The 16,810-nt window shown below is 44.4% G+C and overlaps 1 protein-coding gene across 2 annotated transcripts in view; it reads left to right on the top strand.

Annotated features, from left to right (window-relative positions):
- The window catches only part of LOC138282889 (1-phosphatidylinositol 4,5-bisphosphate phosphodiesterase gamma-1-like), a 576,794-nt gene that overhangs the window by 175,267 nt on the left and 384,717 nt on the right, over window positions 1-16,810 (top strand). For both annotated transcript variants that reach the window (XM_069220895.1, XM_069220894.1), the window contains exon 3: window positions 8,464-8,613. In XM_069220895.1, the coding sequence (XP_069076996.1) occupies window positions 8,464-8,613 (150 nt within the window). The remainder of the gene's footprint in view (window positions 1-8,463; window positions 8,614-16,810) is intronic.

The raw sequence follows: 16,810 nt of genomic DNA, 5'->3' as shown, positions 1-16,810 counted from the left end.
AAAAAAACAAACAAACAAAAAATAAATAAACACAAAACAAAATTTGCCCTGGCGCCTAGAGGTTTCTGCCCCCCCCGGGGGCAGATCGCCCTAATAATAGGCCGATCTGCCCCCAGGGGGGGCAGAAATGGCCTAAAATAAATTTCTCTCCCCCCAACCTCCACCCCCCCTCCCGGGAGCGACCCTTGCCTACGGGGTCGCTCCCCCTGCGTGACATTGGCGCCAAAAAACAAATCCCCGGTGCCTAGTGGTTTCTGCCCCCTTGGGGGCAGGTTGACCTAAACTACGCCAATCTGCCCCCAAGGGGGGCAGAAATGGCCTAAATACAATTTGTCCCCCAGGGGAGCGACTTTTGCCTGATGGGTCGCTCCCCATCTCTAAGAAAAAAACCAAGAAAAAAAGAAAATTCCCCTGGCGCCTAGAGGTTTCTGCCCCCCCTCCCCCCGGGGGCAGATCGGCCTAATAATAGGCCGATCTGCACCCCTGGGGGGCAGAAATGGCGTAAAATAAATTTGCCCCCCCCAACACCCCCCCCCCCCCGGGAGCGACCCTTGCCTACGGGGTCGCTCCCCCTGCGTGACATTGGCACCAAAAAACAAATCCCCGGTGCCTAGTGGTTTCTGCCCCCTTGGGGGCAGATTGACCTAAAATTGGCCAATCTGCCCCAGGGGGGCAGAAATGGTCTAAATACAATTTGCCCCCCCCCAGGGGAGCGACCCTTGCCTGATGGGTCGCTCCCCATCTCTAAAAAAAGAAACAAAAAAAAAAAAAAATGCCCTGGCGCCTAGAGGGTTCTGCCCCCCCCTGGGGGCAGTTTGGCCTAATAATAGGCCGATCTGTCCCCCGGGGGGGCAGAAATGGCCTAAAATAAATTTGCCCCCCCCACTCCCCCCCCCCGGGAGCGACCCTTGCCTACGGGGTCGCCCCCCCTGCGTGACATTGGCACCAAAAAACAAATCCCCGGTGCCTAGTGGTTTCTGCCCCCTTGGGGGCAGATTGACCTAAAATTGGCCAATCTGCCCCCAGGGGGGCAGAAATGGTCTAAATACAATTTCCCCCCCCCAGGGGAGCGACCCTTGCCTGATGGGTCGCTCCCCATCTCTAAAAAAAGAAACAACAAAAAAAAAAAAACACAAAAAAAAAAATTGCCCTGGCACCTAGAGGGTTCTGCCCCCCCCTGGGTGCAGTTCGGCCTAATAATAGGCCGATCTGTCCCCCGGGGGGGGGGCAGAAATGGCCTAAAATAAATTTGTCCCCCCAACCCCCACCCCCCCCCCCGGGAGCGACCCTTGCCTACGGGGTCACTCCCCATGCGTGACATTGGCGCCAAAAAACAAATCCCCGGTGCCTAGTGGTTTCTGCCCCCTTGGGGGCAGATTGACCTAAAATTGGCCAATCTGCCCCCAGGGGGGCAGAAATGGTCTAATTACAATTTGCCCCCCAGGGGAGCGACCCTTGCCTGATGGGTCGCTCCCCATCTCTAAAAAAAGAAACAACAAAAAAAAAAAACAACAAAAAAAAAAATTGCCCTGGCGCCTAGAGGTTTCTTCCCCCCCTGGGGTCAGATCGGCCTAATAATAGGCCGATCTGCCCCCGGGGGGGCAGAAATGGCCTAAAATAAATTGCCCTCCCCCCCAGGGAGCGACCCTTGCCTAAGGGGTCGCTCCCTTTGCGTGAAATTCACGCAAAGAAAAAACTCCCTGGTGTCTAGTGGTTTCTACCCCCCTTGGGGGCAGATTGGCCTCATCAAAATAGGCCAATCTGCCCCCAAGGGGGGCAGAAATGGCCAAAATATAATTTTCCCCCAAGGGGAGCGACCCTTGCCTAAGGGGTCGCTCCCCACCAAAAAAAAAAAAATATAACAAAAAACAAAAAACAAAAAAAAAGGTCCCTGGTGCCTAGAGGTTTCTGCCCCCCCTGGGGGCAGATCGGCCTAATAGTAGGCCGATCTGCCCCCGGGGGGGCAGAAAAGGCCTTCCCGAAAATATACCCCCCCTGGGAGCGACCCTTGCCCAAGGGGTCGCTCCCTTTTGTCAATAACAATAAAAAAAATAAAAATCCCTGGTGTCTAGTGGTTTCTACCCCCCTTGGGGGCAGATTGGCCTCATCAAAATAGGCCAATCTGCCCCCAAGGGGGGCAGAAATGGCCAAAATATAATTTCCCCCCAAGGGGAGCGACCCTTGCCTAAGGGGTCGCTCCCCACCAAAAAAAAAAAAATATAACACAAAAAACAAAAAACAAAAAAAAAGGTCCCTGGTGCCTAGAGGTTTCTGCCCCCCCTGGGGGCAGATCGGCCTAATAGTAGGCCGATCTGCCCCCGGGGGGGCAGAAAAGGCCTTCCCGAAAATATGCCCCCCCTGGGAGCGACCCTTGCCCAAGGGGTCGCTCCCTTTTGTCAATAACAATAAAAAAAATAAAAATCCCTGGTGTCTAGTGGTTTCTACCCCCCTTGGGGGCAGATTGGCCTCATCAAAATAGGCCAATCTGCCCCCAAGGGGGGCAGAAATGGCCAAAATATAATTTTCCCCCAAGGGGAGCGACCCTTGCCTAAGGGGTCGCTCCCCACCAAAAAAAAAAAAATATAACACAAAAAACAAAAAACAAAAAAAAAGGTCCCTGGTGCCTAGAGGTTTCTGCCCCCCCTGGGGGCAGATCGGCCTAATAGTAGGCCGATCTGCCCCCGGGGGGGCAGAAAAGGCCTACCCGAAAATATGCCCCCCCTGGGAGTGACCCTTGCCCAAGGGGTCGCTCCCTTTTGTCAATAACAATAAAAAAAATAAAAATCCCTGGTGTTTAGTGGTTTCTACCCCCCTTGGGGGCAGATTGGCCTCATCAAAATAGGCCAATCTGCCCCCAAGGGGGGCAGAAATGGCCAAAATATAATTTTCCCCCAAGGGGAGCGACCCTTGCCTAAGGGGTCGCTCCCCACCCAAAAAAAAAAAAAATGAAACAAAAAAAAAAAAATGGTCCCTGGTGCCTAGAGGTTTCTGCCCCCAGGGGGGGCAGAAAAGGCCTTCTCAAAAAAATGCCCCCCCTGGGAGCGACCCTTGCCCAAGGGGTCGCTCCCTTTTGTCACTTTCAATAAAAATAAAAAAAATCCCTGGTATCTAGTGGGGTTTCAAAAGCCGGATTGCAAGCAATCCGGCTTTTGAAACCCTCGGAGGGACTTCAAAGGGAAGGAAATACTTTTCCTTCCCTTTGAAGCCCCTCCGGGCCTCCCAGTGATTGAAAAAGAAATGCTTTTGCATTTCTTTTTCAATCGCGCTGGAAGCAGAGCTTCCAGCGCGACTAGGGAGGCCCCTGTGACACATCAGCGCGCGCGCTGACGTCACGGGGGAGATCATCTCGTCCAAGGCACAGAAGGGGTTAAACAGGGAGAAACAAAATAAGTATTGGCGTGTGGGAGCAAAGTGGGACCAGCCATTAATGGCCCTCGGCCACTCAGTTGCCTTCAGTGGAGCTGCCACCATTCCGGTGTTCCTAAAAGTGTTCTTGGTTCAGTTCAGTTGACAGTCAGTGCCGGCATCGGCTTTGCATCCAAGTGAGGGTTCCCTTTACCTTACAGTGTGAACATGAGCACGCTTGAACTGTCTTTTGATTGGTGGTCTTGGGCCTCTGCTCAGGCTGTGTTCTTGGTTTGTTGCGTTGAACACTTGTATTATCTCGTACCCGCCCTTAACTGGAGCTGGGAGTCTTTTCTCAGACCTTGTTGGGCCTGGTTGTTTGTCTAACGCCAATGCCAAACTGGTGGCTTGAGGTCTGTGGTTGATGCTTCTGCTGGGTCAGCGCTGAAAGGAAATGGTATTTACTTATAGATGTAGGCCCATCGAACGAGATGTCAACCAAAGCTATTATAAGACGGGCAGGAATCTTCACTACTGACATTCTGGGTGTTTAGCACCTTGAGTAGACTGTGTTGTTTAGTCATCGGACAGCATCCCACATTGGTGGCTGGATGCATGTAAACAGGGGCGTAGCTTGGTTAATAAGATTGAAGGGGGGAGTTGAAAGAGGTTGGGGGATACATTATATGAGAAGCAGGACATGAGGGGACTTAAAAGACAGTGACCAAAAAAGGAGGACATCATCAATGTATCTGCCCCAATACAAAATGTGTTGTGTTAAGTCCGGTGGACATTCCCTCCATATATGGGACCATTTTGGTCAGGGAGCCTTTATTCATTTGGGCGCTTTCTACATCATCTTAATACCAATACCTTTAATATTACTTTTTCTGGTGAACACAGCACGTCACATGTGAATTTTTAAGACCTCACATTATACATTAAATGTGACAAAATCTGTTCCAAACTTTACAGAAAACCGACAGCTTGCAACTCCATATTAAAACACCACAAGCTCACATCCCTCCTCTCAAATCAATGCTATACCCTATGGGGAGCTGACTAGATCAGGAGAAATTGCAGTAAAGATTTGGTCTTTCAGGAAGAGTTAAAACAAATGAATACACGATTCATTCGGAGGGGTTACTCGCACAACACGCTACGACGAGCTAACAATAGAATCAATCATGTAGAAAGATGCGAGCTATTAATTTCTTCTACCAAAAAGAGGGAATCAGCTAGACCTCTCTCTTTCATCACTCCATACAACACACTTAGCCCTAATATATTCAAAATGTTCAAGAAACATTGGTCATTCCTATTAGCTGATGGGCACCTTAAGAAAAGTCTCTCTCCCAAACCGAATATCACCTACAGCAAGAGAACGGCCCTACGCAACTATTTGTGTCATAGTTATTTACCACCCGACCCCAAAGAAACTTGGTTACCTACAGCACCACATGGATCCTATAAATGTGGACACTGTAATATGTGTTGTTTTATTAAAGATAAACTGATTAAATTTCAATACAACACGCCGGTTACATACAGGATCAATAAGTTCATAAATTGCAACACCAAATTTATGGTCTACTGTTTAGTCTGCATGTGCAACCTCATTTACGTGGGTAGCACCATTCGACCACTCAAGGAGAGATTACAAGAACATATCAGAGCTATTCGTAACAACAATGCTAATTACCCTTTTGCGGTTCACTATAACACTAAACATGGCCAACGAGAGGTTCTAGACATTAGTATACATGGTATCGATGTGGTTAACACACTACCTAGGGGTGGCAACAGACTCCGGATTCTAAGACAGCTAGAGAGTAGCTGGATTATTAGACTCAGAGCTGTGGAGGAGGGAATTAACATTGACAAAGACTTACAAACCTTTCTCTAATTCTCCTCTCATGTCTGCTCTTTTCTGCTGTTTCAATTTAATGCAATGATCTGTCTGATCTACGGTTCTAATTTCTATAGATGTGCTTCGCTTTTGCCTTTACTCTATGTTAAATCTACGCAACTTTTAATGACGTTATTTTGTCTTACTAACTTAACAATGTCTTAATCAATGTTAAATTGGAAACCATGCCGCCCAACCTTTTACCTACGTATGTATTGTTACAAGTCATGTTACTCCATTGTTGCCTTTATCAAACCTATGCTTCTACTGATTTACTCACAAAACTTTCACACCTGCTGGTATAGATACAAGATGTTCACCCTGCACCTTCTTTTCTTTCACTTCCCATCCACCTATTCCTTTAGATACTCCGCTTCAAAATGCCCGCCGTTTTAGATTACCTTGGCCACCTCTTCCCCCTTTTTTGTTTGTTAGTGCTCCTACTCCTTCTTTAATGGCCTTGCCACTTACTCCCATGCCCTGCTTTAAATATCTACCATTCACGCGGTAACAGCCTTACTTGACTGAAACCGACGCGTCCGGCACGGTTTTACTGCACCGTTTACAAGGTAAGCCTCTGTACGCGCATCAGCGCGACCTCGTGCTTCAGCCTCGTGATGCCCGCTCATGTCATTGTACAATATACATGTTTATGCCATTTTGTCGGCTTTCGGATACGATTGGCACATTAACAACTAACACGCTAGCTTTAATAAACAATTTGTGAATTTTACGAGCGCGTTTCATGCGCGGTCACTCTCTTTTCACTAATACACCCGTACCACCGGGTACTGCTAGACCCACTCTGCCCCATACAATCTGACTTAAGTGTCCTTTTGTATTTTTTCACAATTCTGAAACACTATTGTGTTATGTTTTTTCTAGCATATCTTTGATTTATTTGGTATTTTATGGGGTCATAATATAGTCATACGGCTCGTCTTCTTTTCCTAGGAGGATAGTCTACTTTTTACATTCATTTACATTATTTTCGCTTTACTAGATGATATATTTAGGCACTTTTGTACTGCCTGCCCTTAAACTTGGAGCCCACAAAGTGGACTTCCATAGACTTCCACCCTTGATACTTAGACTTAGATGATAGCCATTATGCATGGGTACTCCCCTTTCTCGTTGTTACATTTTCTGTTTGTTACTTACAGTTTCAGGTCAGTGCCAGCTGGATTTGACATTTACTTTGTCTTGTTTGTTTTTCTTTTATAATAGGCTTAATATAGCCCCCTTTTTTTGCTACTGTACTCCACATGATCGACTGATGAAATTGATTTACATCATTCAACTGAATTGTTGGGACTCTGCTGCATCTTATTCTTATTTACACATATCCGCATAGTTGAAGGTATTTCACCTACAACGTAATCTTGCGTACTCATTCACCTATGTCTCCTTCTTTCTCAATTCCAAAACAGAAAGAATATTATTTCTTTTTGGGACATTGTCTGGCTAACTTCCAATCTCACTTTCTCTTAACAGGCATGTTGCACTGAGATTGGAGGCTTACATGCATGTATTCAGTAATATACTACATTATTCCTGGTTACTATGCCTTCTTTGCCCACTACTGTCTTCTTAATGTGTGTGAGTATCCCTTATACTCAGTGCACCTTTAGTCTGGGCATGTTGTTTCACTTTTGGTGCGCATCCCTCGGGTTACAACTCTACCACATGGGTTATAATTGGTTGGGTCTCCTCATTTCACCCCCACCTTTTTTCTTTATTTATAATTGACTTTGATGTTTATTACTTATGTATTCATATTTCATCTCATATTTGGGTATACATGTTCATTTATTTCACAGCCTTGACAAAGTCTTGAAGGCGAAACACGTGTCGGCTGTTCTTGCTGTTTGGATTTGTACTGTATGTGGTCATTTGATTGGAACTTTGACCGCTTTTACTCACCTGTAATAAATATCCAGTATCACCTACTTGCCGGACTTCTATTCAATTCTTGAAACTCCACTTGGATCTACCATATGAAGTTTTACTTTGGGTGTGCCCTGGCCTTCATGTTCTAACTAAATAAAACCTTCACAGGCGCAAAACAAAGACTGGATGTAGTGCCCAAATTAGTTTAATTGGGGTGCTTTATGTTTCAGTATAAACCTTATCAATAGCAACACCAAGTTTACAATATACAATGCACAAAGCTTGCTATCCATAACGTTCATCCTTTGTGTCAAATACTGGTAAATTGAGTTGATCTTACTGTGATTTTGGAACGGGAACTTCGACTCATTTTACGTATTGCTTTTATTTTAGAAATATGCAAACCATGTACAATAAACATTCAATTATCCAACCATCATTTTTTTTTTGCCCAGAATGAATACATCATTATATTTCACACTTTAATTCCCTGCCAGCACCAGCTTAGACCACATTTTCTCCAGCTGGGCCCATTCCAACCACAGCAGATTATGAGCATCAATGTTTTAGTTATGAGGAACACATGCCTACACAGTGTTTCATCTAACTATAATCAGATCAGAGATGTCAACTTCAATTCCAAATTATTAAGTTTCAGAGTGGTGCCATTTTCCTTAACACAAAGTGATATATTTGGCAAGCTTCCACAGTCATGTGCTCGCTCAAACTAAAACCCTTTTCATATAATTTTTTTTAATTGCAATCCATTTTGTGTAGTGTAGAATATCTTTAACAGCTGTATGGACCCATCTTAAGTAGGTGTCTCCAAAGCTGGTCTACGAAGTTTGGATCCATGCCAAATGTTCATTCTCAACATAAGATACATGTATATATACTAGATCCAAAAGGGAATCATTAGCTTACTGTTTGGATATCTGAAAATCTTGTCTGGCTCTAGCCTTTGTTTGCCTATAGTGAGATCTTCCTCCGATAAACTTGTTGCCATAATATCGACAACCAAAATATCATGAAGATAATTATTAATATATATAGAGTTATTATTCTTAGTTCCATATACACATACTTTGAAGTTATATATTATCAAGGTACACAGATGTTAAGTATAATAAACTAGTTCCTACCTATGTATGCTTTCACAATATTTTGGTAGTCGATATTTAGGTCACAATATTGTTATAGAATTATATTGTGGTTTCATTCCCACTAGGCACATGTGGAACTCTAATATCAGACTATGGTACCTATTATTATATGAGCACATTGCTAGGACTTTGACCCTTGTTATTTTCCCCCCACAGTTGACATTCGAGAGATCAAGGAGGTCCGCGCAGGGAAGAACTCGCGTGATTTTGAGCGCTATCCAGAAGATGCCCGAAAGCTTGATGGCTCATTGTGCTTCATTGTACTCTATGGAGTGGACTTCCGACTCAAGACGCTCAGCGTTGCAGGTCAGTGTAATAGATGAGGCCGGTATGTATGGAAGGAGGGTTTTTGTGATCATCATTGTTCTCTTTGTTATTTCTTTGGGCAGAAACGTTGACTCTTTGAAAACATGAGCCAATCCAGTTGCATATTGGCGCTGATGTAAATGTGCCTGATTGAATATTGTGTAAAATGTGGGGAAATAGTTAAACTGTATTTGGGGAGAACAAAGAAGGAAGAGCAAGAAATCTGTAGTGGGGAGTTGACAGCACTCTGCAAAGTCAGCAGTTTCACTGTGCCTAGAGCTAAAACCTTATGTTTCATTACAACCATATTAAGTTGTTGCCAACACAAGGACCCATCAGACCCCTGCACCTAACACAGATATATTCCAGTGTTAGTTTAGCCCAAGACTGGCAGTGCTAAGCCTTCCATTGGGTTACTCCAAATGCGCTATTCAATTTAGCATGTTGGTCGATGTCTTCTTACCAAGTGATACCTTTGATGCACCTCCTGAACATCAGTGCATATGCATGTCTTAATTTTGTTCTCTGTCCACATCACATGTTGTGATTAACCACTGGTAGGAGGTTTTGGCCTCCTGCAGTATATGGTGAATTTTGCAATTTGGACATCATAAACTCAAGACCAAAGTAGTCCATGCAGAAGGCTTAGTTCTAGTTTGGTCCTAATGCTAATGGGATTTACTATTAAGGGCAGAATGGTTTCTTTCTTATTGGGAACCTCATTTTGGATCTATGCCATAAAGAGACAATCGATAAAAGCTGATAGCTGAGATGGCTGTGTTTCCATAAGCAGGGATGCTGCCGGCTCAGCTGTCAGGAAAAACTCTCTCTACGGTCCTACCACTAGTGGACATGACTTCGGAAATGCTGCACCATTAAGGCTCTTACCTCAATGCCGTGTCTTTCAGCTTTTTCCCTGACAGGAAAGGTGCTTAGTGTTCCCAATGCACTACAAGAAAACTTCCTGCATGTTAGGTGCATTAGTTCCTCCCCTAAGATGGACTTCTACTGATTGTGTATCTTTGGAAAAACAAAGGTGCAGGCAGGTCCTCCAAGCTGCCCTGGCATGGCAGACCTGCCCCCACTGTGACAGTATTTAGGTCGAGTGTAAGTGTACGACCTCTTGTATATTTTTAGTATACTTATGTGGGCTTAAAGCCATTTCATTTGTTCGTTTCAGTGTCAATTAAAAATCCTTGCTTGCTAGCGGTCAGTCATGCCCCTTTGTCCCTCCTTTTTAGGGTCGAGCGCGCAAAGCACTCTGTCCCTGTTGTTATCTCTCTACGGGCTTGTAACCACGGCCATCAGTTTGTTTGGCTCATGGGCTTGCCTTTTAAAATTCGCTTGATTTGATTAGTGAAAGGCATGCATACGTCATGCCTTTTCCGGTGTTTAGACCTCCTTGAGCACACTGGCCAACTACTGAAAACATACGAGGCTCCATGTTTTCCGTATGGTTTCTGGACTGCTTTTTCTCTTTGTTTCACAGGCAGCGTGATCTTGCTTGGCAGTAGTCGCACACTTTGCACGACATTGATTCTTTTACATAGATAATTGCATTTTTGCCGGTTACATGAATATTTGCACTTTTGCTGGTAACATCGATAATTGCACTTTTGCCGATACTTTTCACTGCAAGCGAACTTCTGTTTCCTTTTGTGTGTTTACTTTGAGCTCATGGCGGTCGTCGGCTCGCTTATGAGAAACTGTTTATCTTTTCATTTTCAGTTTATGTGGCAAGAAAAGTCTGGTTAGGAGCTTACAACGCTAATAGCTCTAACTAGAGCAAACGTGAGACCTATTGCATTGCAAATGCTTGTTATTTTTGGGAGCAGGGACTATCTACTGTATAATTACGCTTTTTTGTGTTTATCCGTTCTTTGGGGGACTTTTTTTTCCTTGGTTTCCTGCTCGCGTTCGGCAAAGCTTGCCTTTTCATTTGTGGAGCATTCTTGCTCTCAGCTAACGTAACCATGTTTTTCCGGCTTACATTTCACATTCTTTACTTAATCTTATATTCTCTATGAGTGTTTGCTTTTTCTAGGATGTTGTTGCTTATTTTTTTTCAGCCACCATATTACTCTTGTCTCCTCTCCCTCATAACCTGAATGCGCGCCGTAAAACCTTTCTTGAAATGGGCGCCGTGCTTCATCTTTTAGTGCGGCATCCAAAAGTCATTGGGGATGTGTTAAATTCAAAATCGCAGGGTGCATTACCTTATGTGGCCAAAAGTGGTCCCAAGGGACACCTAGAGACAGCCTGTGGTACTGCACCCTTTCCCTGATTCGTGCACCTTAGATCAGTAAATGTTGCAGTTTTTTTATCAGCCAGCATATTATAAGTGTAAAAGCGTTAACGTAACCAGAATACGTCAGAATAGCCACACTTCTATCCCTCTGCCTACAGTTCTATCTGGGATTTCCTGTCTGTTGCCTTACTAGGGACTGGAAAATGTTTTTGAAGAACATTAGGCAGAATTAATTTGTTAGGAATGCCTGGAGGCGGGCAGAAGAGGAGCACGCTCCATTACTTAAAGAGAAATCGACCAGGTTGGCATTGTGCTGAGGGGGTCTCTCTGAGATTTTTTTGTGCTGGATTTCACTCTCCCACATTAGGGAACACTTCACACTGCAGTGAAGGAATTGAATAGGAGGGTGGATATTTGGTAAAAATTTAGGTGCAACAGCATTGTCATACATGTTCACCTAAGGGTCCACGCTCAACACGCTGAAAGGAAGAACACAACTAGAGTAAATACTCTTGTCTCCCCTCCCTCATAACCTGAATGCACAGTGTAAAACATTTCTCAAACAGGCGCTGTGATTCTTTTTTAGCACGGAGCCCCAAAGTGATTGGGGATGTGTTGAATTCAGGATTGCAGAGTCCAGGACCTTATGTGGCCAGAAGAGGTGACAAGGGACCCCTAGTGACAGCCTGTGGTACTGCACCCTTTACATGCTTCGTGCACATTAGAACACTACATTTTGCAGTTTTTTTATCAGCCAGCATATTAAAAGTGTAAACGCATTAACGTAACCATGTTCTTCCTGCTTAAATTTCACAGGGTTTACTTAATCTTGCATTCTTTATGAGTGTTTGCCTTTTTCAGGCTGTTGTTGCTTATTTTTTTTCTCAGCCAGCATATTACTCTGGTCTCCCCTATCTTGTGACCTATTTCCCATTTTCTGGTTCTCCAGTGCCGCAAGGTCATACAAATGGCAATAGCGCTATATAAATATCATCACTCCACACAAAAAAGTTTTAAAAAATGCCATTTTCAAGGTCAAGAGGTCTAACCTTCACAAATGCAAGACCGGTTCCATTGCAAATGCTTGTTTTCACTAAAGAGGCTTGCATCATGGAGGGACAGGCCAAACTAGAGGATACTAACGCCAGCAATTGGGAAACCCTAAGTGCGCAGACCAGCCCTGTCCGGGCCTATAGGGGTCCTGGATCAATTTATAGCCTCTCTCTAGTTGGCCTTCAACAAACTGCCCGACTAACCCCTGAGGACATGACAGAGCCCCGACATTCTTAAAGTTCTTATTCTGTGTACAGCATAATGACATGATCTGTTTATATTTTTGTCTTTCAGTTTTGAAATAGTGTATACTGTGGTGTTTTCAATCGACTGTGCTTTATGACGACGTTTGGTTAATGGGAGGGATTTTTGTTAAATGAAAAGACCAAAAAGATAACAAATGTTGCCTCTTATATATTTTCTTTGTTTAAATTTATTTTTCAAAATTAAAAAAATATAACTTGTAAAATAATTTTCTAGGATCCTCTACATCACTTTAGATATTCTCATGTTTATGGATTTAGAACACCCCCATGATCAAATACTGCAAGCACATGCAAGTATCTTTTCCTTCTTGTATATGGCAGATAGATGCTTTATTCAATTTTGGATTTCATTTTGAGACTGGTGGGGGCATGCGGGTCGGTGGTGCACGTCACATACACTGCTTGGCGGACTCCCACCCACCTTGTGCACAGAGACTGCCTGGGGGGTATCTCTGTTTGTAAAGTGTACGTGGTGAATGCACTTTCGGCATTGCTAAATGTCGAGCGGGCCAACATGTTGATGCACCCCACTGTCCATTCTTATGCGTGTCTCAGTCTCAAGTTGAAGCAGAAAGAAAATCAATGTACCTAATGCATAGGGAGTTTTATCCCTGCTCATTTGTGTTTTTTTTTTCCTGAATGGGCCTCCCATACTTCACATGGCCGACCGGGCAGGAAAAGTTTGTGTTAGGCTGTCAGGGCAAGGATTACCCAGGATGGAGGCAGTTTAGGCCCCGCCATCTGAAACGCAGTAGCTCCCAACCTCTAAATGAGGCTTGGAATCTACAGGTTCTTGACTCAATTAATTTCCTACTTAAACCAGATGATTTCTGCCTAGACAAGCAAATATATCAATACATTGGATCTACCCATCCATTTTGTGCTTTGAATCCCATGTTTATGCATCCAATCAACAGAGCAATATACATAAGACAAGTTTGCAGCCTTAATTCTAATCTAGCTGCTTTACTAACGGAACAAAACATGGAAGGGTGAAGGAAATGGATCAATATAAGCACTATGTCCTCATGGAAGTGAAAAATAGAAATTGCTCCTTTAAGGAGGCAGCAACTTCTACATTCCACCACACCTTGTTACTGGCAGTTTCTGCAAAGCCTTGTTTGCATCTATGGGATTGCTGGAAAAATGTACCAAATGTTACCATCGCAGTGATGATTAGCAGAGAGGGGGGCAGTGTGTTTGTGCCTTTAATGAAGGTACCTATGATGCAGAACTAGGATTACTAGCAATGTCTGTTTCTGTATTGTAGGATCTCCAGTAATCGTCATAAAATGTAGAATAGATTACTAAAACACTGTATGACACTGATGGTAAAACACACAATGAACTCACATTAGATTAGCATTAACCAAATGCTCGTCTGCTGTCAGAGCTTCTTGGCTGTCATGTTGTTTGGTTTAAAATCTTAAGCTAGAAACTAGTGCTCTGCAAAAGTTTGAAAAGACTTCCACGTAGCTGTCCTACAGATGTCGCTTACTGGCTTATTTCTTAACCAGGCAGCAGTAGTTGTTTTGTCTCTAGTTAGTGAACTCTTTCATGACAGATTTGTATAGATCTTCTCGAATTATTTTGTGTGGCCTAAATAAAACCCCAGGGTTTTCTTTTATCTAGGGTATGAAAAGAACCCACTAGTGCAGCAGTAGGACTACTAAGGATAAACCTTTAAAAAAAATGGATTTACATTCAAACTCAAAAAATACTTTGGGCAGGAAAGAATGTGGCGTTCTCATCCCTATCCTATTTGGAAAAAGGTACAAGCTTCATTAGCTGGCAGCACTTGAATCTCTTCTAAACCAGAAACCCTGAGGCAGGGTCCTACTCCTGGAAGGGAAGAAAGAACTTCAATATATAGGAAGGGGGATACGCTTTCCCTATTTAAGCTGAATATCACATAAGGGTATCCCTGCCGTGCCTGCAGATTCACCTTACAAAAGACACCCCGCCAACAATGAAACAAGAAATAATTTTTTTTTTCTCATGGGGGGGCCTCACCCAGTCTAGTAGTGGCATGCTTCTGTGTTAGCGGGACGTCCAGGTAGGTTAAGGGGCAGCATGTTACCCTTGATGAATATGTCCACAGAGGCATGCTCCCCCTCCTCCCATGTGGCTGTGTAGGATTCCCCAATAGGTAATGAAGACCTATTACGGCTATTTAGAGGACCGTCATACGTGACCTTGCATGCATGAGAGCAGCACATGGTCTGTATGGTGTGGTTATAAATCAGGGGCGGTGTGTTTGTTATGTCGTGATGAAAGCTCGGACCTTAGTGACCGTAGATGAAGGGTTGAAAAATGTTGGCTTGTGGTTAGGGTAAGAGGAGCATAATATCCCTACCCCTGATTTGGAAGCTTGTTTTGTTTAAATCCTACTCAAACAGCCGGTTACAGGGATATAGTGGTTGGTGTGAGGTATTGGTGTCTTGTTAGGTGCCCCTGGCTGAAATAAATATTCAAAGTGCTCCCTGAAATATGGTCAAGCTCATCTTGGGTTTTGGGGACCTGGATGAGACCCAGTGATGAAGCATGCCGCTACTAGAGTGGTGAGGGCCTACCAAAAAAAACAATTCTAGCACTTGAATCTCTCCAACTCTACGCGCTGACGTGGCAGCCACTCGGAATTCTGCTTTCCATGACATGACTTGCAGAGACTCCTTATGCGTAGGCTCAAATGGAGGCACTATTGACTTAATCAAAGTCAAATTTAGTTCCCAATGTGGAGATAGTTCTGCAACCAGGAAGTGCAGATTCTTTAGCCTCTGCAAAAAATTGTTCATGACCGGTATTGTAAAAGGACTTTGTGAAATACATTTTCTGTTTGCAGCAGTCGCTGCAAGGTCTCCCTTTAAAGGGACTGCAGCAGTCAAGGGAGGCCTCGTGCTAGTTGGGTTGTCCTAAGTAAGAGAAACAAAGTAAGGCAAGCAGTAGAGAACAGTGGAGGGCAGGTTTTCAAAACAACCTTGCAAAACTGTACTCAGTTAATTCAGTAATGCATTAAGGATGGGATGTGAAACAAGTAAGTATTTTCACATGAATGAGATGTGGATTCTGAGAGATGTTAAGATAAAGTATTAATAAATATTGACAGAGTTCTTGTGAGAAGGGCAGGTGATGGGGCTGTTTGGATATCACATCATGGTCTTGTCCTCTGTTGCAAGGTCTCATTAAACTCTCCTCCTCGGGTGAGCTGCATTATTGCTGGTCAAGCCATGCAAGCAGCAGGCAGATGTTAGGCTACAATTAGTTCCCCCTCGTTACAGAGGGGATCAAGTGGGGATCCTCGAGGATCGAGATGAGAGAAGACATTCACTGTTCCAGACACAGATCTCATAAGCAAGGGGTAGCAGTGATGGGCGGCGCAAGCCGTAGGTAAGACAACAGGACCTTCAAGTAACTCTGTAGGCGGAAGGAGTGGAGGGTGTGGGCAGGAGAGAAAGGAGAGGGCTGCAGTGGCCAAGATGGAGAGCGCACGGGGATGGGAAAATGATGGAAGGGCAAGAAGAGAGAGAAGGGGCAGACCCAAGGGCCTAGGAGCTGTGAGGCACTTGGAAGTGGCAAGGCATGAGGTCAAATGTCAGGGGTTAAGGCCCAAATGGGGGAATTACACCCCCAGGCAGTGGTTGGTGAGGAAGCCTAATAGGGTTTAAGTCAGTTTGATGAGCGAATAAATACATGGGAGGGTGAAAACGTCAGGGTCATGTCTTGGTGAGATTACAGAGTGATGAAAAGGCATTAGAGAGGTAGAAAGGGGAGAGAATTAAATGGCAAGGTAGGGCATTGGGAGAGAACTCTGAGTTCAGTTTGGTAGGCAGAGGGTGGGAGTGGATTCAGAGGTAGCAGGGAATAAAGGCAGGAATTGAGGAGGCTAGAGCGGTAGGGATACAGATCCAATATGTCGAAAATGTGGCATAAAAAGTCCACCTGCGGCCAAGCTGCATGAGGAAGAATCAGAGAAAAGAAGACAAAAAGGAAAGCTCACTAGCCATGTGGTTGGGGGATTAGAGTAGATGGGCACAAGGGGGTTTCATCAATGTTTTCCTGGATTTTGAGGAGCGCTGTGTGACAGCGGTCATCTAGTTCTCTGTGAGTGCCATCTAACCTCAGAAAAATGGCACCATCAGATGGGACCTGCTTCTGAGGTTACCATGACTAGGATGGCCAGTGCATTAAGCCCATATGGTATTGAGCATTGGCATGGCCGAAACTGTATGCTGATGGTGGACCGAGGAGCGTAAGTTAAGAACCTTCAAGTGCGTGGAAAAGTCCTTTTCAGAGACATTGACTCCTTCTGCATAACATTCCTACCCTGGCCTGTTCCATCACATACTCCATTTTTACCAAGCTCTAAAGGCCTAGGATAGACAACAAGGAGAATTCAATGTCAAATGCAGGCCCTGTGCTTCTACTTTTTGATCCTGTGAAATCAGATCATCCCTTCAAATCTCAGCAAGTACTGTATTCCTACCAAATGTCTCCCTCCGGTAATGGACAAATGTGGGTGTGAGAGGACCGAGCACTGGTGATAAGTGGATACTGCGTGTAGTCCCTTCACCTTCTCAAAATGTTGGGGTTATGGATGCTCTCAACCATTACAGTGATGGGGTGGGAGGTT

This window comes from Pleurodeles waltl, chromosome 2_2, assembly GCF_031143425.1.
Source record: "Pleurodeles waltl isolate 20211129_DDA chromosome 2_2, aPleWal1.hap1.20221129, whole genome shotgun sequence".
Lineage (NCBI taxonomy): Eukaryota > Metazoa > Chordata > Amphibia > Caudata > Salamandridae > Pleurodeles > Pleurodeles waltl.
Note: the sequence above shows the minus strand (reverse complement) of the source record. Positions and strands in the feature narration are given on the sequence as shown.